This window comes from Solanum verrucosum, unplaced genomic scaffold (assembly GCF_900185275.1).
Source record: "Solanum verrucosum unplaced genomic scaffold, falcon-dt-bn FXZP01000196.1, whole genome shotgun sequence".
Taxonomy (NCBI): Eukaryota; Viridiplantae; Streptophyta; class Magnoliopsida; order Solanales; family Solanaceae; genus Solanum; species Solanum verrucosum.
The window spans coordinates 1,332,363-1,354,000 of record NW_026020420.1 but is presented as its reverse complement, the minus strand read 5'-3'; the positions used below and the strand labels follow the sequence as shown (position 1 = coordinate 1,354,000).

Below are 21,638 nucleotides of genomic sequence, written 5' to 3'. Positions count from 1 at the left end.
GAATGTAATATTTGAATAAAGTGTCGTTCTTCATCGTTACATAATATCACACATCGACAATTTAAAACAACTTACTTGTTACAGTAAAAAAAGAAAAAAAAAAACTAGTAATCTACATGTTTTTAATCTTCAAAATGGTTCAACTTGACCTTGAAAAGTAGAGTATGACATTTATAATTCAGAAAACAGGATTATAAAGACGAAGAAAAAGAAAAATATCAGCATATTCATCCTTATTTTTTTATAAATTGGTGTATTTAGATTTTATGGAAGATAAATAACAACAGATATTAACATTTCTTGCAGAAATATACAAGGGAAAAAATTATAAAATGCTTGTTATATTTCCAACATATCAGAAGAGAAACTTTTAAGTCACAAGCTATAATTTGTTTAAGCATAAAACTTTCTAAATATCTATTACACTTCTTAATATCCCTAACCAAACTTTTTCCTTGTAAAAGCTAAAAACACAGGTACATTATTGGTTCCTAAGTCACAAAGTAAAATTTTGGTATTCTAAAAACCTAATGAGAAAGAAAACAAATTTTGCACTTCCACAAGCACATACAATACCACTTTACATATAGTAACTTAGCTGGATCTCATATACCGGCCAGTGTATCGAAGTAGTGTATCTGAGTTTCAGTAGAATATTGCAATGCATGTCATACTTATTGCTCTAGTGGTCTGGCAAGCCAAAGAGAGCTGAGAGCTCGAAGACGTGAGAAGTATTCACTTATTGCAAGAAGAGCACGGGCTGATTGTCTGGTTGTCAATATGCGATGCATTTGTTGCAATGTTTGTTGACGCAGGTTGTCCGCCTGTTAAAAGAGCCAGAAAGATGCAAAGACTTTTAGCTTCACGTATTTTGTCTCCAGAGACGACATAAAACTAATATAACAAACCAGAAATCTCTGAACATGACTGGCTGTCTTGAATCATATAATTCACAAGAGAGATACAAGTATGAGACAGAAGGAGAATTGTTGATTTAAGAATGTATTGGCGAACATAACCCTTCGGTTATTTTATGACCTCATTAAAGGACATAAAAGGACAAAGTATCCAGACTTTTTTTCCAAAGATCAATACAAACAAAACGTATTCTGAAGATTCTGTGGGCAATGCATGCTGGTTGCAGTTACAAAGACCTCCAGAACAACATTTACTTGCCCCCGACTTCCACATGTTCAAACAACTGAACGAGCATTTGCAGCTTATCTATTGTAAACAATTTAAACAAACAAAGAATAGGAAGCAGCAGCAAAAATAGAGTTACCTGACGGAGAAAACCTTCAAGGGTCCCTAATATCCCCATAGCCATTGCCATCTGACCTATATTATAAGCTACATCTCCTGATGACCCTTCAGTAGCAAGAGATCCGTAAGCTAATGTCTCCTCCAAGGATTGCTGCCACGCCTCCATATCTTGTGAAAGAGCATCTTCTGCTTGTTGGGATGACTGCTGCAAGTTGGCAATGCCCATAAACTGTTGCTCGGCCAGAGGCTCCAACTGATTGACTAGAAACTGCATTACCAATGAAATCATTTCACGAAAAATGAGACACAGCATACCCAGTGTAATCCCACAAGTGGAGTCAAGAGAGGAGAGGGTAGGACATACGCAGACCTTACCCCTACCTTTGTGGGTAGAGAGGTTGTTTATGATACTTGATAGACCCTCAGCTCGAAGGAAAAGAAAAGAATTTGAAGCATGGTAGCAACAAAATAGCAAGGTACAGAGCAAATGAGGAAAAGGAATAGCAAAAGTTAGGAATACACATTAAAGTAAAGGAAACTACATGATTACTAAATAATACTACTAATGAGGATAAGCGTAGAGGAGGCTAGGCCCTACCATTCCCACGCAAAGTGCGACAACACTCCGCTACCTACTCGCTACCTACTAAGCTGAAGTTGTGTCATGTCTCGTGTTTATCACCTCCCCAGTTCTTCCTCGGCCTACCTCTCCCTCTCCTAACTCCTGTTACAATCAATCTCCCACACTCCCTTACTGGCGCATCCACGCACTGCATAATTGGTTATAAAGAAGCTCATACACAGAAGGGTGTTATCTACAGAAGCAACTTGAAGTTCTTAAATTATCAACTTCTGATTGACGCATAAACAAATGACACAAGAACAGAAGAAAATATAATGTGCAGCACTGATATAATTCCTGCACAAACATCCGTAAACGGACAGAGTGAAAGCATATTAACATCAGATGCAACTGGAAGTCTGCTAACATCACCAAGCTGAAGAAGCTCAGGAAACCACATCCGGGATGGATAGAGATAATCACACAATTTCATCCAAGTTTTTGCTTCTAGGCATCAGGTTTGTTTAGAGTTGCTATTATGCAGTGAACACAAGAAGAAAACCAAAAGCTTCAGTACAATAAATGCAAGTCCATGACATTTGAAGGAGAATGTCAGACCTTAACTATCCAAGGTCACGAGACTACAGTGATGGTGTTATAGAAGATAGTGACATAAAAATGCAATTGTACACTACAAGCACAAGGCACCTCATTAGTTCGGAAAGTGAAACCACCCAATCTTTAGCAAGTAAATTATCACAAGCATAAATCAATGAAATTCCATACTACTAAGAACTTATTAGTCCTGCTAACAACAGGACCTTTTCATACATGATAAAACTTGAAAATTAAAACTTGAATAACAAATAAACAATTAAAACTTGGTAAGAATCGAGTGAGGTAGGTCTTGACCCACCGAAGTAATTTTTGGACGGATCAATAACCCACCGATTTATCAACTCAACTCATTTTGACCTGTCTAAATTCAGCTCAATCCACCAATTTGTCACATGTACTCTTTGTATTCCAAAAAATATGTTTCAGTCATTATTATCTCACATATATTATGATATTTAATAAGTAAACAAAAAAAATATTTTTCAAGAAAATATATTTGGTATTTTATATGGATATTATATATGTTGCTAATGAATTATAAATATAATGGAACAGGTTTTACAGAGACAAGTAGGGGTGTTGCGGGACAGGAACAGTAGAGTATGGAGAGAGTTGTAAGGGGTTGAATACTTGTGGTGATCGAACAAAGTTTGTGTTCTGGGACGCTGTTCATCCTTCTGAGAAAATGCATAAGACTATGGCTAATGAAGCTCTTAAAGCTATTAATGTTGATTTACTCGACTAATAATCATCTTTTTCTTTTTAATCATTTTGTTAATTATTGTTACTTGTTTCCTACCAATAGTTTGTAGTCATCTTTTCCTCTATGCTTTGTGCCTTAATTATTCGAGATTAATTAGCATGTAAGGAAGTTAGCTTATGCTATTGGAAACTAAAGACGCTGAGGAAACCTCATCCGGGATGACTAGAGATAATAACCACACAATTTTATCCAAGCTTTTGTTTCTAGGAATCAGGTTTGTTTAGGATGCTATTATGCAGTGGATGCAAGAAGAAAAGCAAGAGCTTCAACACAATAATTGTACGTATGTCCCATTTGAAGGAGAATCTCAACCCTTAACTATCCAAGGTCACGAGACTACAGTGATGGTGTTATAGAAGATAGTGACATGAATATGCAATTGTACAATGCACGGCACCTCATTCATTCGGAAAGTGAAACCACCTAATCTTTAGCAAGTATTCTAGATTTTCACAAACATAAATCAATGAAGTTCCACATAGTACTAAGAAGTTATTAGTCTTGCTAATAATGGGACCTTTTCATACATGATCAAAAAGTATAACTGCTTTTTATAATCATATACAGGGGAAGTCTAGATGGGAGATATGGAAGAACTGATGCAAAATTGCACAGAAATGAGAGCAAGAAGAGGTCACCTTAAGCAGTAAGGAGGGGCGGAAGTCACCAATCCACATAAAACACCGCTCAGCAGGGGTTTTCCACATCCCTGACAAGAGATGCTCTACGTTACCCTTGGCTGCATTTGCTTTCATCCTATAAACCTCATCGTGATGTGCAATGGCATTATCCACAATACTTCGCAGTTCAGGATCACTTGCATGTGAATTGACAGTAGTCCTCAATTCATTGATGTGTTTGGTGTGTTCTTCCAACCATCGCCTATATTCTGTATCAAATGGTAAGGGCCCTGCAGAATGGCAGCATCTGAAAGGTCATCTTAGCACAAGGAAACAACTTTTTGAGTGCAATCAAGAATGGCAGCATCTTCATGACATGTCTTTATTTCCGGAATTTTAAGCTTGGAGGCTCTTACTTTGGAGAGTCCGAGTAACACAACCTAAATTACATGCCTAAATCGGTCTATAGGCCCAATCTTTTTAATGACATGTCTTTATATCTGGAATTTTAAGCTTGGAGCCTCTTACTTTGGAGAGTCCGAGGAACATAACCTAAGTTACATGCCTAATCGGTCTATAGGCCCAAACTTCTTCATGACATGTCTTTATTTCCGGAATGTTAAGCTTGGAATGGAGGCTCTTACTTTGGAGAGTCCAAGCAGCACAACAAAAATTACATGCCTAAAATCGGTCTATGGGCCCAAACTTCTTCATGACATGTATTTATTTCCGGAATTTTAAGCTTGGAAGCTCTTGCTTTCCCTATGATGTACACAGCTGATCAAGAAGTTCACCTTGTTGAAAGTGTATGACCATCACATTGCACCATGCCATTTACGAGATTGTAGCAACCTCCTTTTCCATTGCTGCAACTTCTCTATGCTATTTTTGACCTCAATATGCGCGTTTCAAACTTGTTATACCTCCATTGGTGTGTGTTTTGTGATATCATCTGGTCACAACATCAGGGGAAATAAAGCATACACCTCAATAGCTTCATCTCTCTCATTGAGGTTCTCATAACGAGCTTCGCGTAAGACTACATAACTAGTATTTCTCACCTTTAGCTCATGTGCTGCGCCTTTGCAGCATATTCAGCAATTATTGTAGATATATATATAATGAAAGGATATGATATTATAACTGCTACATTCATGCAGGACAATTCTGTTGTTAATTGTTTAGCCAGAGTTACTTTTCCTGTCAAGTTCTTACTAGAACAGATAATTTTGGGCTTAGGTTTGGTAGGGGCCGCGCGAACGCAGGCCCCCGCTGCAACAAATTATGACGTAGGCTCGACCACTTGGGCCGACCTTAGGCAGGCACCCCTCCAAAGTGCAATGGAGGTCACAGGCCTAGGCCATGGGTCTTACTGATCGTCCATTGACCCCGTCCAGGTAAGTATGTTTCCAGGTTCGCTCAGCCCATCATTAATATTACCGCTTTTGTTCCACATTTCTCTTAGTTTCTGATGTGGGAGAATTACTTATTACTCTTTATAGCTTTCTGTTTGGAGATGGTAAAAAAAAACCAGTGTAATGGATACTATTTGTTTCTCTTTGAATACAAAAAGAACTAAAGAAGCTGTTAGAGAACAGTTCTTCAGATGCATTTCCGTATCTGCAAAACTTCACCACCTAAAACCTATGTTCCTCGAACTTTTCAACAACATTGAAACATGCGTGTAGAATCCTCCAAAAGTACTCATTTTTGGAGGATCCGATACGAGTGTAGCAACATTTTTGGAGAGTCCGAGCAATGTAGCCTAAAGTGTATCAGACCTGAACCAATCTATGTATAGGCTCCAATCTGCGTCATGACATGTTTTTATTTCTGGAAATTTTAAGGTCTTAGGCTCTTACTTTATATATGATGCACTCAGCTCATATCGACACATAATATTATATAGACGATCTACAATATGGTCATATGTTAGTCAATTGATCGTACAATATTAATCAAGAACTTCACCTTGTTGAAAGTGAATGACCATCACATTGTGCCTTCCTGTTTGATCATACTCCTTGCCATTTACGCGATTGCAGCAACCTCCTTTTCCCTTGCTGCAACTTCTCTATGTTTTTTTGTCCTCAATATCCATTGCCTATTTCAACATACATTTCGAAAGTGAGAGATAGAAAACAAAAGAGGTATGCTCCGCGGCTATGTTTTTTGTGGAATATCATCTGCTGACACCATCAGTGGAATAGACCATACACTTCAATGGCTTCATCTTTATCCTTGAGGTTCTGATACTTCAATGGCTTCATCTTTATTTAGCTGTATGAATTATTTAGCAATTTATTTACCTTTTTGTCACACTTACAATTTATTTACCCAATAAAGGATGGAAATGTACAAAATCATAGACAGGTGTTATCGTTGAGACCAAAACAACATTAACTCCGGAAAACAACAGAAGACCTGACATTTGAATTGAAATCACTCATCTTAGTTGTTGGTAATGCAGTCAAAATAGTAGCAAAATTTCTCTTTGTCCCACATCGGCAAAACACAGAGCTGGAGAACGCTACTTAATTGAAGAAACTGAGTACTATGGGCACGACCTTACTTGAACAGGATCTGTTCTATAGGCTCGTACCACTATATCCTTGATTTCTAAGGAGATAGGAAACCAAGTCTGGTGGATGATTCGTAGCCATTAGACCAGAGCGTGATTAATAGCTTCCATGATCCTCGGGTCATGGTGCCATTGATGATCGTTCTTAGCCTCAATCATGGGTGTTGAGATGGTCTAATGGTTGTCTGACAGACTTCAAAACATTTTTTGCTGTTATGGAATTTCCCAGCTCTGTTTTTTTAAGCTAAGCAAGGCTTCCATGGCTGCTAATTGCTATAATCACTAGAAATCTACTTTTGGTTTTCTTCTCAATTTCATATGTTTCTTTCTCCCTTTGGTTTTTCTCAATTCCAAAGATTAATTTTTGCTCCACCATATTTGTTCTTCTTTTGCATTGATTAACTTTGTAAAAGTGTGGCATATATACTTGTCGTCTCTATTTACTTATAAACTATTTCATAATTTGATTTCTCCTTTTACTTCTTTTTTATTATACTCTCAATTTATTAATATTGAGTTAATGTCTTTGGAAAATATAGTAAGTAAATATGTTTGGAACCCTATCCATTAATAAGAGTAAAATGATGAACTCACTATATCAATCATTGTTTTATTAATAGGTGTGTCGAGTCAAAATTTGACAAATAAATAGGGACGGAAGGAGTATATAAGTTTAATCACAGTGTTCGACAGCAACAATCACCAAGTAGAAGTAGAGAAAATTAAGACAAAGGTTCCTCAAACAAGAAGATATAACCTGTTCTCAGCTTGATGTCACTCTAAATATTTATCAAAGGAAACAGCAGAAACCCGTGTAGGTAATAAGATTATGTCTCCAACTTCATGGTCTTGTGACCAAGTTAAAATTAAGACCTGCTAAACAGAAGCACAAACCTCAAGTTAAACTAGCTTTATCTCTCATTGCTGCTTCATGTTCCTATTCCTCTGGCAAAAAGTTAAGATAAAATCTGAATCAAGACACTTTAAATAAGAAAATATGAGCTTTCCTCTACTGAATAAAATTGAATAGTTACAGCATAATTAAGCAATGTTAGTTTTCAAAGGGAAATTTTAACTTAGGTTTGGGTAGGGGCCGCGCGAACGCAGGCACTGTAACAAATTATGACGTAGGCTCGACCACTTGGGCCGACCTTAGGCAGGCACCCCTCCAAAGTGCAATGAAGGTCACAAGCCTAGGCCATGGGTCTTATTGATCGCCCATTGACCCCATCCAGGTAAGTATGTATTCCAGTTAGCTCAGCCCATTATTAATACTACTGATTTTGCTCCACTTCTCTCTCAGATACTGATGTGGGAGAATTAGTCGAAATGGCGTTACTCTCTTTAGCATTCTGTTTTGAAATAGAAAAAGAAAATTAACAGATAACAAAAAGTTCATGCTCCCGACGCTGACATTCTCTCCAGCATAGATAACAAAAGGTTAGTCACTAGTAACATAACAATCATCAAAAGAAATGGAGGAAAAAACTAAAGTCTATACTGAAAGAGAGCATTCAAGTGACATAATAAATCAGATTTGAGTTATAAATGGATATGGCTCAATCAACTGAAGAGTGTTGTCTTAATTAAACAAGGCAAGTTCTCTAAGAAAGGATGAATTTTCGATAACATATATAATACACACATTCTTATATAGCATCACCAGCTTCCTCAGGTCATGTTAGTTTTCAACTTCTTCAGTCTTATCTCAGGTTGATTTTGTTCAGAGTCTTATTCTGTCCCTTCAACAAGAGTCTAGAAGCTTACATGAAAATGTATACAGTAGCAGCTAATAGGAGTGTTGACTGTATAGTCATTGATCTTACAAACCGAAGGACCATAAGCAAACCGGCCATACCCTTATCTGTTTCAGCAGATCTTGGTTTTGTATCGATCAGTCAAAGCAACTCTTGCCAATGCCATATAAACAGTTGTTGTAGTAAACCAATTTCTGTAGAAGTAAGTCATCTAGAGCTTAGCAATCTGTAACTAGTCTTTCAAACAGGTATTAATTTTTAGACTAATGGCCTTGCCAAACTTAAGAAAATGCAGCACAAACTCTTGCAATCATCCACAAGCTGTATTGCAGCCACCTCGTTGATCAACTTATTGAATGGTTTTGGCAAAAAAACACAGCAATTGAGTTCTCCGAGTAATCAGTAACATGCACAACACGCTAAACTAACCAGCAGCAAAATGGCACCAGTTGATGATAATTGTAAGGTTCGTTTAAAAAGGCATAAACATTTAAGAGTTTCATGTGATTTGAAACATTTAGAGTTCTATAATTATGAACTACATGATGCAAATATTATATATAATCATTTCATCATTCTCATCCACAATGATATGGCGAAGGATGTATAAACAAGGTTGAATATAGAGCTGTAGAGTAAGCAAATTGAATGTTGAAAAGACGAATTATATTACCGCTATATAGAGATACAAGCAAAATAAGTGTCTTACTCTTCTTTGACAACAAGGCTTGGAAGCATACAAAATCATAGACAGGAGTACCTTGCTTTCAAGAAGAACTTAATTTTGTTTCTTTTTTTAAAGCTGCTCATCCATTTTCTGCATCTCATCATTTGGCTGAAAGAACATCAAAAGGGAAAAAAAATCATATTAATAAAAGTAGTAGCAAAATTTCTCCTTGTCCCACATAGGCAAAACACTGATATGGAGAATGCTACTTAAGTGAAGAAACTGAGTGCAATGGGCACGACCTTACTTGAACAGAATTTGTTTTATAGGCTCGTACCACTGTATCCTCGATTTCTAAGGAAACAGGAAACCAAGTCTGGTGGATGAATCGTGGCCATTAGATTAGAGCGAGTTTAACAGCATCCATGGCGAAGGTCATGGTGCGATAGATGATCATGTTCTCAGCTCTGATTTATGGAGCTTGGGATGGTCTAAAGTATGTCTGACAGACTTAAAATCTTTTATTGCTGTGCTGAGGACTCTTTCCATGGTTGTAGGGCACATAGCAGCTGAGATATTATTTTTACAATACAAGACCCGAGAGCTTTGATTAAGGGATCATCCATCTGTGGTGTTTCTTTTCAATTTAAAAGTATTACAGTTGAAATTTGAGCAAATCAAAAATATAGATCTATCGAAATTTCTTTATATGGTTTTAAGTACTTTAAAGTTATTATATATTGTGATTTATATGGTTTTTTTAAATAGATTTTAAATTTATAAAATTTATGTCCAAAATCATGATCTGAGTTTAAAAGTTTGAATCTCAAAATTTTAATTTTATCACAAATTGAAACAGACAAATACAGTATTATTTTTGCTTTACAAGATTTTTGATCTTTTTACTATGAGTAAGTTATTTCTTATTATGGATGATTCAAGCATAATTGAAAAGTCTAAGGGGTCGTTTGGTAGAGTATTAACAAAAATAATGTATGCATTAGCTTTATATATTAGCAATTCCTTGTTTGGTAAATTTTTTTATGCTTAGTTATACACTCTATTACTAAATACCATGAATTTCTAGGTATTAATAATGCAAAAGAATTTAATACATGCTAAAGCATGATTAAAGATTCAATTACCCCTCAAAAGCAATTTTACATTTTTTTTTATCATAATTGTGAAGGATATTTTTATAAATAATTTTTTTTTTACTATGCATATTATTTTTAATACACCAAACCTAATGATTCATAAAATAATCTAAGTATAATTACTACAAACTTTATTATTAATACAAATACACTATATTGAGCAGTGTATTTCTACACTCTACCAAGGCCTTCACTTTAGGGTATATGGCTAAAACTTGTAAGCACATTAGACATGCTTAGTAATCAAACCATTTATGAGATACGTTCTAATTAACTCCTTACTTTATTTTTCCATCATTCATCCAATTTTGGGCTTAGAATTGGGCAGGGGCTGCGCGAACGCAGGCCCCCACAGCAACAAATTATGACGTAGGCTCGACCACTTGGGTCGACCTTAGGCAGGCACCCCTCCAAAGTGCAATGGAGGTCACAAGCCTAGGCCATGGGTCTTATTGATCGCCCATTGACCCCGTCCAGGTAAGTATGTATTCCAGTCTGCTCAGCCCATTACTTATACTGATACTTTTGCTCAACTTCTCTTAGATAACGATGTGGGACAAAATTCATGAGAGATTTTTTTTCTCTCTGTTTAATGGATTGTATCTTTGATTGACCAAGTACTTACACCTTGTTTGAATAATAGTTATATATATTTTGATAATATATTGTATCGTATTATTTTGATAAATGTAATATTTGAATAAAGTGTCGTTCTTCATCGTTACATAATATCACACATCGACAATTTAAAACAACTTACTTGTTACAATAGTTTTCTAAAAAAAGAAGAAAAAACTAGTAACCTACATGTTTTTAATCTTCAAAATGGTTCAACTTGACCTTGAAAAGTAGAGTATGACATTTATAATTCAGAAAACATGAGTATAAAGAAGAAGAAGAAGAAGAAGAATAAGAAAAATATTAGCATATTCATCCTTATTTTTCCATAAATTGGTGTATCTAGATTTTATGGAAGATGAATAACAACAGATTTTAACATTTCCTGCAGAAATATACAAGGGAAAAAATGATAAAATGCTTGTTATATTTCCAACATATCAGAAGAGAAACTTTAAAGTCACAAGCAATAATTTGTTTAAGCATAAAACTTTCTAAATATCTATTACACTTCTTAATATCCCTAACTGAACTTTTTCCTTTTATAGCTAAAAAAACAGGTACATTATTGGTTCCTAAGTCGCAGAGTAAAATTTTGGCATTCTAAAAACCTAAGGAGATAGAAAACAAATTTTGCACTTCCACAAGCACATACAATACCACTTTACATATAGTAACTTAGCTGGATCTCATATACTGGCCAGTGTATCGAAGTAGTATATCTGAGTTTCAGTAGAATATTGCGATGCATGTCATACTTATTGCTCTCGTGGTCTGGCAAGCCAAAGAGAGCTGAGAGCTCGAAGACGTGAGAAGTATTCACTTATTGCAAGAAGAGCACGGGCTGATTGTCTGGTTGTCAATATGCGATGCATTTGTTGCAATGTTTGTTGACGCAGGTTGTCCGCCTGTTAAAAGAGCCAGAAAGATGCGAAGACTTTTAGCTTCACGTATTTTGCCTCCAGAGACGACATAAAACTAATATAACAAACCAGAAATCTATGAACATGACTGGCTGTCTTGAATCATATAATTCACAAGAGAGATACAAGTATGAGACAGAAGGAGAATTATTGATTTAAGAATGTATTGGCGAACATAACCCTTCGGTTATTTTATGACCTCATTAAAGGACATAAAAAGACAAAGTATCCAGGCTTTTTTTCCAAAGATCAATACAAACAAGACGTATTCTGAAGATTCTGTGGGCAATGCATGCTGGTTGCAGTTACAAAGACCTCCAGAACAACATTTGCTTGCCACATGTTCAAACAACTGAACGAGCATTTGCAGCTTATCTACTGTAAACAATTTAAACAAACAAAGAATAGGAAACAGCAGCAAAAATAGAGTTACCTGATGGAGAAAACCTTCAAGAGTCCCTAATTTCCCCATAGCCATTGCCATCTGACCCATATAATTAGCTACATCTCCTGATGACCCTTCAGTAGCAGGAGATCCGTTAGCTAATGTCTCTGCCAAGGATTGCTGCAATGCCTCCATACCTTGTGAAAGAGCATCTTCTGCTTGATGGGATGACTGCTGCAAGTTGTAAATGCCAGCTAACTGTTGCTCGGTCAGAGGCTCCAACTGATTGACTAGAAGCTGCATTACCAAAGAAATCATTTCACGAAAAATGAGACAACAACATACCCAGTGTAATCCCACAAGTGGAGTCAGGAGAGGAGAGGAGAGGAGAGGGTAGGACATACGCAGACCTTACCCCTACCTTTGTGGGTAGAGAGGTTGTTTATGATAGACCCTCGGCTCGAAAGAAAAGAAAAGAATTTGAAGCATGGTAGCAACAAAATAGCAAGGTACAGAGCAAATGACGAAAAGGAATAGCAAAAGATAGCAATACACATTAAAGGAAACTACGTGACTACTAAATAATACTACTAATAAGGAGAAGCGTAGAGGAGGCTAGGCCCTGCCTCTCCCACACAAAGTGTGACAACACTCCTCTACCTACTCGCTACCTACTAAGCTGAAGTTGTGTCATGTCTTGTCTTGTCTTATCACCTCCCCCAGTTCTTCCTCGGCCTACCTCTCCCTCTCCTAACTCCTGTTACAATCAATCTCCCACGGCCCCTTACTGGTGCATCCACGCACCTCCTCTTTACATGTCGAACAATCTCAGCCTACGGATTAGATGGTTATAAAGAAATAATGTATAATTTATAAAGAAGCTCATACACAGAAGGGTGTTATCTACAGAAGCAACTTGAAGTTCTTAAATTATCAACATCTGATTGACTCATGAACAAATGACACAAGAATAGAAGAAAATATAATGTGCAGCACTGATATAATTCCTGCACAAGCATCCGTAACGGACAGAGTGAAAGCATATTAACATCAGATGCAACTGGAAGTCTGATAACATCACCAAGCTGAAGAAGCTCAGGAAACCTCATCCGGGATGGATAGAGATAATCACACAATTTCATCCAAGTTTTTGCTTCTAGGCATCAGGTTTGTTTAGAGATGCTATATGCAGTGAACACGAGAAGAAAACCAAAAGCTTCAGTACAATAATTGTAAGTCCATGCCATTTGAAGGAGAATGTCAGACCTTACTATCCCAGGTCACAAGACTACAGTGATGGTGTTATAGAAGATAGTGACATAAAAATGCAATTGTACACTACACGGCACCTCATTCGTTCGGAAAGTGAAACCACCCAATCTTTTAGCAAGTAAATTTTCACAAGCATAAATCAATGAAATTCCACACTACTAAGAACTTATTAGTCCTGCAAACAATAGGACCTTTTCATACATGATCAAGTAGTACAACAGCTTTTTATAATCCTTTACAGGGAAAGTCTAGATGGAAAATATACAAGAACAGACGCAGAATTGACCGCATATGAAAGCAAGAAGGTCACCTTAAGAAGTTCCGAGGGGCGGAAGCCACCAATCCACATAAAACACCGCTCGGCAGGGGTTTTCCACATCCCTGACAAGACATGGAATACGTCCGCCTTGGCTGCATTTCCTTTCACCCTAAAGACCTCATCGTAATGTCCAGTGACATTATTCACAATACTTCGCAGTTCAGGGTCACTTGCATGTGAATTGACAGCGGTTCTCAACTCATTGATGTGTTTGTTGTGTTCTTCCAACCATCGACTATATTCTGCATCAAATGCTAAGGTCCCTGCAGAACAGCAGCATCTGAAAGGTTATCTTAGCACGAGAAAACTTTTTCAGTGCAATCAAAAATTAGGGGTTGAACGTTATCTTATTAAGAATGGCCAACCTAATACAAAAAAGTCATGTATTTAACTGAGTGCATAAAGCAGCAACCGATTCATTCATTATCTTAATCATAGCAACCATCACAAGTGTGAGACTTGTGAACATCAAACCAAGTACCAATTGAAAGTTGCAGTTTACTTTGTTCCTCAATTTCGGATTAAATGTCATCCACAGCGTATCAACACGCAGATGGATTTCACAAGTTATCTCATTATTTGAGTCCAGTCAATCAGGGAAAATCAAGAAAACTGAAGTTCTACAATCTCCTTCAATTAAAAACACACATTATTTCCGTCTTATTTGCTTCCTAAACACAGACCGCGCGACACACAACATATGAGAGACGAAATATTCCTGGAAAGGCTGAAAGGTGCATAAAGTGCATATAGGACGAGTTTAAGATAGAGATAGCCATCATGTAAAATGTCTGTTTTGACTGCAATATGGTGGACGCTTTTCTGTCTAGTGAAACCAACCATTCTGATTCCACCCAAATTTTCCTAGAACTACCCAAATCCTGTCATTATCATCTATGAGAGGCACATCTAGATGATCTTAATGATATCATAGCTGATACAATAAAGAGTATTGTCGAACTGCGGAAGTTGCAACAACAACATACCCAGTTTTGTTCTCCTAGAACGATCTTTATCACATCAAGTGTAGTCTGTCCTGCTGGGAGCAATCCCACAAAAGGGGTCTGTGGAGGGAAGAGTATACGCAGACCTTACTACCTCGTAGAGGTAGAGAGACTATTTTAGAAAGACCTTCGGCTCAAGTGTAGCAAATCAAAGTGGCTGGGGAAAAGGAAATATGGCAGTGGAGAAAACAGGTCAATTAATACGGAAAGCAATACAGGACTTCCAGAAAATGAACAATAATAAAAAAGAAATAATGTGGCAACTGAAACACTAAAGACAACAGATGGTAACAGAATCAAATGCAAGAAACATGAAATAACAACCCATTCCTAGCTGAATTTAGTATCAAGAAGTGATACTTCCTCAACAGATCTAGAAGAAGACCCATCAATTTTCTTGTTTGTTGAAATGAAAAAAGGGAACTACAAGAGAAAGGCATACCACTGGCACCCGCTCCGTTTGATTGATCTGCCATGTTTGAAATGTACTTCCCCTTCAGTTGCACAAATAAACAAAATAAGAAAAGATTGTGGAACCTCCTCAAGTTGTCCTCCCAAAAGCAAGGAAGAAGCCAATACCTGTTGACGTGCTCGCTGAAGGTCCTGCTCCAACTGCGATAGCTTCAGCCGGCTATTCTCCAGCTGTTGAACATATGCCTGCAGCATAAGCAAGTACGGAATTAGTCATTTAAAGACGAGTGAGAAACAATCAGCTGACATATTCTCTTCAGCATCCCTCATATACTAAAATGACAAACTAGTGTGGAGAATGAGAGAAGAGAGGTTTACTTTTTTCCTCAATCTACTTTTTCTAGCAGCTTCACGATTTTGGGCAAGTCTCCGTAATGTCTGCAAGCAGTGATAATAAGCAAAAAGAAAATAAGAAAGGAAGTTCTCCTCTTCTAAAACTAAATAGTAAGAAACGGACCTTCTGATCCAAGACTTTTTCTTTTGATTTGTCACTGGAATCAGAAGCTGCAATAGCCCTGGATTGACCCGTCTCAATCTGCACAATGGAAAAGAATTTTCATACATGACTCAAATGTAAGAACGCAAACCAGATCATGAAAAATGTTATACTTTCAAGTAAAGAAATTTCCGCTTAATTTTTTAAGCATGCAATAACAATTATTGAAACAAAAAGGTTGCAATAACAATTATTGAAACTAAAAGGTCCACAAACAATCCAAAATCATGAGGGGACTCAAGTATGAAATTGAAGTGATGAAACCTAGACAATCAACCAATTATTGCTCAATAACAGCTAGTTTGGGATTGGTTAACATAAGTCCTCTGTATCTATTCCACTTATCCATTTCTTTACAATACAAATAATTGTCTTATATTTTGAATTAATAATTCAATAACACACACTTCCATTTATTGTATCAGTGGTGACATTTATTAAAGTAATAACAATTGAAAAGTTCATCTAACAAAGAAAACATAAGATTAAAGTTTAAAATTTGAACACCTTAACGAATTTGGATTCTTGACAGTTGTGAAAGTTGCAGAGATGGAATATGTCAAACATTTTGAGACATCCCAAACAGAGAAGAGTCATATAAGATGGGACAGGAATAGTAAATAACTAATCATTCAAGGAAAATTAGAGTTTTCTAAAACCAGAGATTCTCTCACACTTTTTCTTACACAGACATACTAGTGTCCAAATCTATGTTGCAAGCACTCTTCAAAATCTCCGCCGCACCCATGTAGACACGACATAGGTGTGGGTGTGGGATCTATAGCAGATTTGGTCAACTTATCTTGGGTACTTAACACATTCTAGACCGAGAAGTATAGATTGATTGGGTATTTAGTTTGATTTTTGGGTTTATGTCATAAATATATATAAAGTACGCGAATGTGGTCATTCTCAAAAAATGTAAAGTATGAGAACCCTTTTCTATTGCGTGAGAAAAGAACAAAATATTGGTGTTTATAAGGAATGAACTTCTATTAATTTAAGTTCAATAACTTCAACTAATTGAAATATATCGTAATAAACAATTATTGGCCATATCCCAGCACCTGTATCAGTACTCAGATCCATACCCCTGAATCCTAAAATTTATGTGATAAAGAATCTGGATTTTCGATAGGCAGCACCCAGGTCGGATACCCGAACCCGAGTCTGATCAGCACAGACCCAAATAGAACAAAATGACTCCAAATAAACATTTCACTTTATGCAAGTGGCCAAGCGCAATAACAATAACCAAACCCCAATCCATACTTGTTGGTTTGCCTAGATGGCCCCTTGACCCTTCGCTTCTGTTAAATTTTATTCTTACTCAAATCAAGATAAATTCCAAGAGATCGCAGGTCTTTACAAATCAAAGAGAAATGGACTAAGAGAGGCTAAGCAATGAAACTGAGACAAGCAGAGTAAATTACCCTTTGATTTCTATCATCTCCCTCCATGTCAGTTGAAGTATCAGTGCGAGAACCAGAATCTGCCATGTTGGACTCGCCCCAATTCTCAGGATGAGTGCCGGCTGCAGGAACTAAGTTTGATTGCAATTGTATTACATGAGATCCCGGAGCAGCAGTAGACAAACTTGTATTTGAAGGAGCTAAATTCTGAAAGTTCAATGGGAAAAAAATATATCAAAATAAGCTAAATGCCTTGCCCTCAGCCTGTGGACATCTCTGGCACTATCAGATTAACAGTTTCTACATCTCTTTAGGAAGAAATGTAGAGAGAATAATGCCATGATTACCCTATTGATGGTTCCAGAGACGTCAAATCCCACTGCTGGATTAGCTGCAGATGTTGAATTAAATAGGGGACCTAAACCAACAAAAAATATATTCATCAATCATACTACACAGGAAATGGTCAGTCTTCACATAAGTGAGACAAGTTGCTAGACAATTGTGGTTCACATATAACGGAACACTAGAAAAGAAAACACAAGTGCTTTTCAGTACAATCAAGCATTCCTACTACAGTTGAAATCAAGCTCAAGAATACCATTGCAACCACAGTTCTCTAATAAGGGGGATCCAGACCACCTTCCAGCATCACTCTAAACATTTAGGTTTAACAATATCGAGTATTTGGAGAGCAGGCATCCAGTTTATTAGACCATAAGTTAGTTCTTTCACCCGGAAGTTACATTGACAGATCAGTTTGTAAAGTGACAAAGGAATAAAACCCCAATTATCCTTGTCCTTCATGCTCTTCAACATTTTTTGGCTATTGTTTGCAATATCTACACATTATATTTGATAGGTACTCCCTTTGTTTCAATTTGTTTGTCTAGTTTTAACTTGGCACAAAGTTTAAGAAAGTAAAAGGACTTTCGAATCTTGTGGTCTTAAACTCATATGTTGAATGTACCAAAATGTCTTTTAATCTTGGTCTTAAACATGCCATGTGGAAATTGAAATAACAGAGTTGTCAAAAGGAGGCATTCTTTTTTAAATGGACTACAAAAGAACGTAAGACAAACAAATTGAAACGGAGGGGGTACTATCTTTACATTACATTGTAATCCGAAAATGACAAACACAAAACCAGATGGTGGCAATTATATAAATATATAGAGATCAGGAAATAAGAGCAAATTGTGCAAATGACCACCTGGTACATAACTTATGAAGTCCGCGCTTTTGACCTAATTTTTTAACAGTGCATTTAGAACTAAACCCAAAATTTTAAACACCATGCAAACAGAACATTTTCTTGACACCACTACTTTTGGATGTAAAAAGGTCACATGTCTTGCACCCATATTAGGACAAAAAAAATCAATTCCCATTTTGTTCGTTACTGCCAAACCCAACATTCCTGGAATAGGTATACTAATTTAACTCTTATTTAACATTGTCCAAATAGGAAGACCCAATTCAAGATATATCAAATATTTGGAACAATGAACTTCGTCTTCTTAATTTAAATTAGCTATCTCAATATCACAAAACACTATTTACTTCATATACTATGCGCTCAAATATCTTTTCCAAACTATAGGTATCTACATAGGAATATTACTTTTTCGTAGCTCATCTACAAAGAGGTTACTTCATATACTATGTGCTCAAATATGTTTTCCAAATTATAGACATATATATGGGAATATTACTTTTTCGTAGATTATGTATAAAGAGGTTACTTCATATACTATGCGCCGAATATATTTTCCAAACCTATAGATACATAAGAATATTAGCTTTTCGAATATTATCTATAAAGAGGATTCATACGTTACGGTACCACGTCGGTTGAGGGTATGAATTTTACCTTCTTTATATGGTCTTTCTGCAACTCTCCCCAATGAACTAGTTTTTTGGGTAGAGTTATGCCCAAGGTCGATTGCTCTTAACATAGTATGATGCAATTCCCTAATGTTAAATTACCCAATGTTGGACCCTCATGTCCAAATATCTCTTATATAATCTTGAACTCCTACTAACGTTTGGAATTGAGTTAAGTTCAAAGTCCCACTTCTCTTACTACATTTAGACCTGACTAGGGTAGAAAAGCAAAGAAAAGTCCTATGCCATGATCAGTCTCTTCAGCTCATTTAAACTTTTCGGAGGTCTCAACTACCCAAAGATAATTTGCATGGAAAGTAAAACTTGCTGATAAGATCATCAGTTGTTTACAACAAGAGAGCCCAATGCTCACTAGAAACACTAAAGACAAAACATACTTGGTGCCTACTGTAAACCCGTAACTTAAAAAAGGCTCAAACATACAAAGATTCTTTTATCAGATGACAGATAGGAAAGATAGGCAGACCAAGAACATTAAGGATTAGTCTATAAAATACATACTTCGATTAACATTAGCACCATCTCCAATACGGAATCCAAGATATTGCTCAAGCACCCCAAATTCAGACATTCGAGAAGTATTTGTATTGTTCCCTTCAGTGCCCCTGAAATCCAAAATTACAGCCCAACAATATTGTTAAACAGGAATTAAAAATCTGAGATGTCACCTACATACACAGCATATCAGCAATGACATATAACTATTCTAGATTTAGACTAACACGTTAAACTGTAATTATTCAGGAAGAACTCTGAAAAACAACTTGACTATGAAATGGTTGAACATTCTTTCCTCTTCTTATTAAGTTTAACTCGTTTCTAGGGATTAGCGGAGTATTAATAGAAATAGTTGATTTACCTAAACCATGATCTGGACAACGGCAGAAGGGGGTTCATTTGAATCCCCTTCACCGGAAAACACATGATTATATAAAAAGTCAAAATTATCTATGAACCCCCGTTAATGGAAATCCTACCTCCGCCGCTACAGGACCTATCCGGTCCTGAAACAAAGAGAGTTCAGCTCTCTTTCTTCTTCTTTTTTCGCTTGAGTGGCTATCCTAAAACTCATAAAAAGTCATCTCTCCAAACTAGAATCAAACTGTAAGTGACTTCTATTTTTATTTACATGAACAAATAGAAAGATGTATAGCCTAGTCCCAATAACAACAATCTCAAAACTCGAATCGTTCAACAAAAACATAAGAATAAACAGTAATCCCACATCTGAAACAAATCCAACACTTACAAACATACAAAGAACAAACTAAAATTTACAGAAATTCAAAAAAGAAAAAGCATGTTAAGAGATATACATGTGATTTGAAACTGGAATCTGAGAAATGAAACTTGGCATCCCAGAAGTACCACTCTTATAGCCTTTTCTACCAATCTTCACATCATCATCAACCTCAGTTCATACACTCAAAACTCTACAGAAACAAAATTAAACTACAAACCCCCTTCAAATAGTTGACTAAGTACAAAAACTTCCAAAAAGCAACCGCTTAAAACTTTAATACATACACCGCATCAGACAAAATTACACCATTGAAATCAAGAAAACCCAAAAAAAAAAAAAAACAGCTGTGCATAAACCCTCACTTCAAACACCAAAAAGGTCAAAACTTTATCAAAACCCAACTACCCCTTCATCAAAATGAGTTAATAGCTAATACCCAAAAGCTGAAAATTAATAAAAAACCTCAAGAAAACTGAATTTTCTACAACCCCACTTTGTATAAAAACTAAATAAGCAAAGTTGGAGTGGTTTAATGACTGGTCAGGAAACAATTTGAAGTTGAATTTTCTGTATAAAGACTCATTTTTTACACAAAATTCAACGAACCCAGAATTTATTTTTGTATAATTTTACTTAATATTATTATATATTTATGACCACGAAGAACGAGGGAAAGAGAGAGGAAGATGACAAACGTGACGTTTAGATCATCCCAAACTACGCTAGCCCCCACGTCATTTTCTAAGCCACCGATATATATATATATATATATATATATATATATATATATCAATATTTGTTCGATCCGATCATTTTTATTTGTTTATTTTGAACTTTATATGTCTTTCTATAAATAAAGTAGCTAATATAAATATTTTATTTTGATATTAGAAATGATAAATAAGTAAAAGTGAGGAGTATATTTTAATATTCCTAAATTATTTAGCGCACTTACATAATAAAACAATCTAATTTCAGATTCCCCTTAGGAGTTTTGGAAGTTACACCTAACACACCCAAAGTTTTTATGTTTTCACTTGGATCCCTTTATTTAAAAGAGTGGGTTTTGACTAATATCCTTTAATTATGATTTATTTATTTATGTAGCTTGTTATATATAACATTGAAAAATTATATTGAATTAGGAATTGTCAAGGATAAATTTGGAGGGAAAAAATTGAACACCTTGATTTTGTGAAACAACAATGATTTTGAATGGAACGGAGTATAATTTATTGTATGTTTCTTTATATTTATATGTTAGTTCATAAGTTCGTAATTGTTATATTTTATCTTAAATATGTTCCTTCACTTGGTGATATTTTATTTTGAAGGAATTAGTTTGATTTGGTTGATAAGATGAAAGTTGCGATATGTTTGGAACTTGTTTCAAGTATTTACTAGGCTAGATTACTAAATTAGGAGAAGAGGAGACTATCTCCCCGCCTCTTCCCCCGAATAAGTACGATAGTTTTGCTATTCTAATTTTCGATCTTCAAAACTTTCTTATCTAAGGTCAATGTGCATCATATTCTCAATAAGTTGAAGATACATTATATCTTGTCTAATTACTTCTTTTGATGATCTTCTTTGGATTAT

General features: G+C 36.0%; 2 protein-coding genes and 5 non-coding genes across 7 annotated transcripts; 2 read left to right on the top strand and 5 right to left on the bottom strand.

The window, feature by feature from the left end:
- Nucleotides 1-393: 393 nt before the first annotated feature.
- Nucleotides 394-4,660, bottom strand: LOC125806917 (TGACG-sequence-specific DNA-binding protein TGA-2.1-like). Its single transcript, XM_049486672.1, has 4 exons — nt 4,600-4,660; nt 3,845-4,116; nt 1,283-1,531; nt 394-824 (listed from the first exon to the last, which is right to left on the bottom strand). The coding sequence occupies exons 1-4, from the start codon at nt 4,658-4,660 to the stop codon at nt 675-677; spliced, it is 732 nt and encodes a 243-aa protein (XP_049342629.1). The 3' UTR covers nt 394-674.
- LOC125806830 (TGACG-sequence-specific DNA-binding protein TGA-2.1) lies at nt 394-20,770 on the bottom strand. The gene is made up of 12 exons (XM_049486580.1): nt 20,113-20,770; nt 19,298-19,401; nt 17,236-17,306; nt 16,910-17,095; nt 15,438-15,515; nt 15,299-15,358; nt 15,089-15,166; nt 14,952-15,003; nt 13,497-13,768; nt 11,963-12,211; nt 11,218-11,514; nt 394-527 (listed from the first exon to the last, which is right to left on the bottom strand). Exons 1-11 carry the CDS (start codon nt 20,151-20,153, stop codon nt 11,365-11,367), a joined length of 1,341 nt encoding a protein of 446 aa, XP_049342537.1. The 5' UTR covers nt 20,154-20,770; the 3' UTR covers nt 394-527; nt 11,218-11,364.
- Nucleotides 5,071-5,231, bottom strand: LOC125807148 (U1 spliceosomal RNA). The gene has a single exon (XR_007441643.1). It is a non-coding gene; the product is annotated as a U1 spliceosomal RNA (small nuclear RNA).
- LOC125807155 (small nucleolar RNA U3) lies at nt 6,389-6,602 on the top strand. Its single transcript, XR_007441649.1, has one exon. It is a non-coding gene; the product is annotated as a small nucleolar RNA U3 (small nucleolar RNA).
- On the bottom strand, nt 7,498-7,650 carry LOC125807160 (U1 spliceosomal RNA). Its single transcript, XR_007441654.1, has one exon. It is a non-coding gene; the product is annotated as a U1 spliceosomal RNA (small nuclear RNA).
- Nucleotides 9,129-9,343, top strand: LOC125807158 (small nucleolar RNA U3). The gene has a single exon (XR_007441652.1). It is a non-coding gene; the product is annotated as a small nucleolar RNA U3 (small nucleolar RNA).
- Nucleotides 10,313-10,473, bottom strand: LOC125807139 (U1 spliceosomal RNA). Its single transcript, XR_007441637.1, has one exon. It is a non-coding gene; the product is annotated as a U1 spliceosomal RNA (small nuclear RNA).
- Nucleotides 20,771-21,638: the final 868 nt, after the last annotated feature.

Bases quoted from the DNA above. Each gene is read 5' to 3' on its own strand.
- LOC125806917 (XM_049486672.1), bottom strand. From the start codon at position 4,660: ATGGCATGGTGCAATGTGATGGTCATACACTTTCAACAAGGTGAACTT. The intron at 4,117-4,599 runs GTACATCATAGG...GCCATTCTGCAG, and splicing joins TGAACTTCTTGATCAGCTGT to GGCCCTTACCATTTGATACA. The intron at 825-1,282 runs GTAACTCTATTT...CTCTTTTAACAG, and splicing joins TTGAAGGTTTTCTCCGTCAG to GCGGACAACCTGCGTCAACA.
- LOC125806830 (XM_049486580.1), bottom strand. From the start codon at position 20,153: ATGCCAAGTTTCATTTCTCAGATTCCAGTTTCAAATCACAT. The intron at 17,096-17,235 runs GTAATCATGGCA...TTGAACTTTCAG, and splicing joins TCTCTGGAACCATCAATAGG to AATTTAGCTCCTTCAAATAC. The intron at 15,516-16,909 runs GTAATTTACTCT...TCCATTGTGCAG, and splicing joins GAGATGATAGAAATCAAAGG to ATTGAGACGGGTCAATCCAG.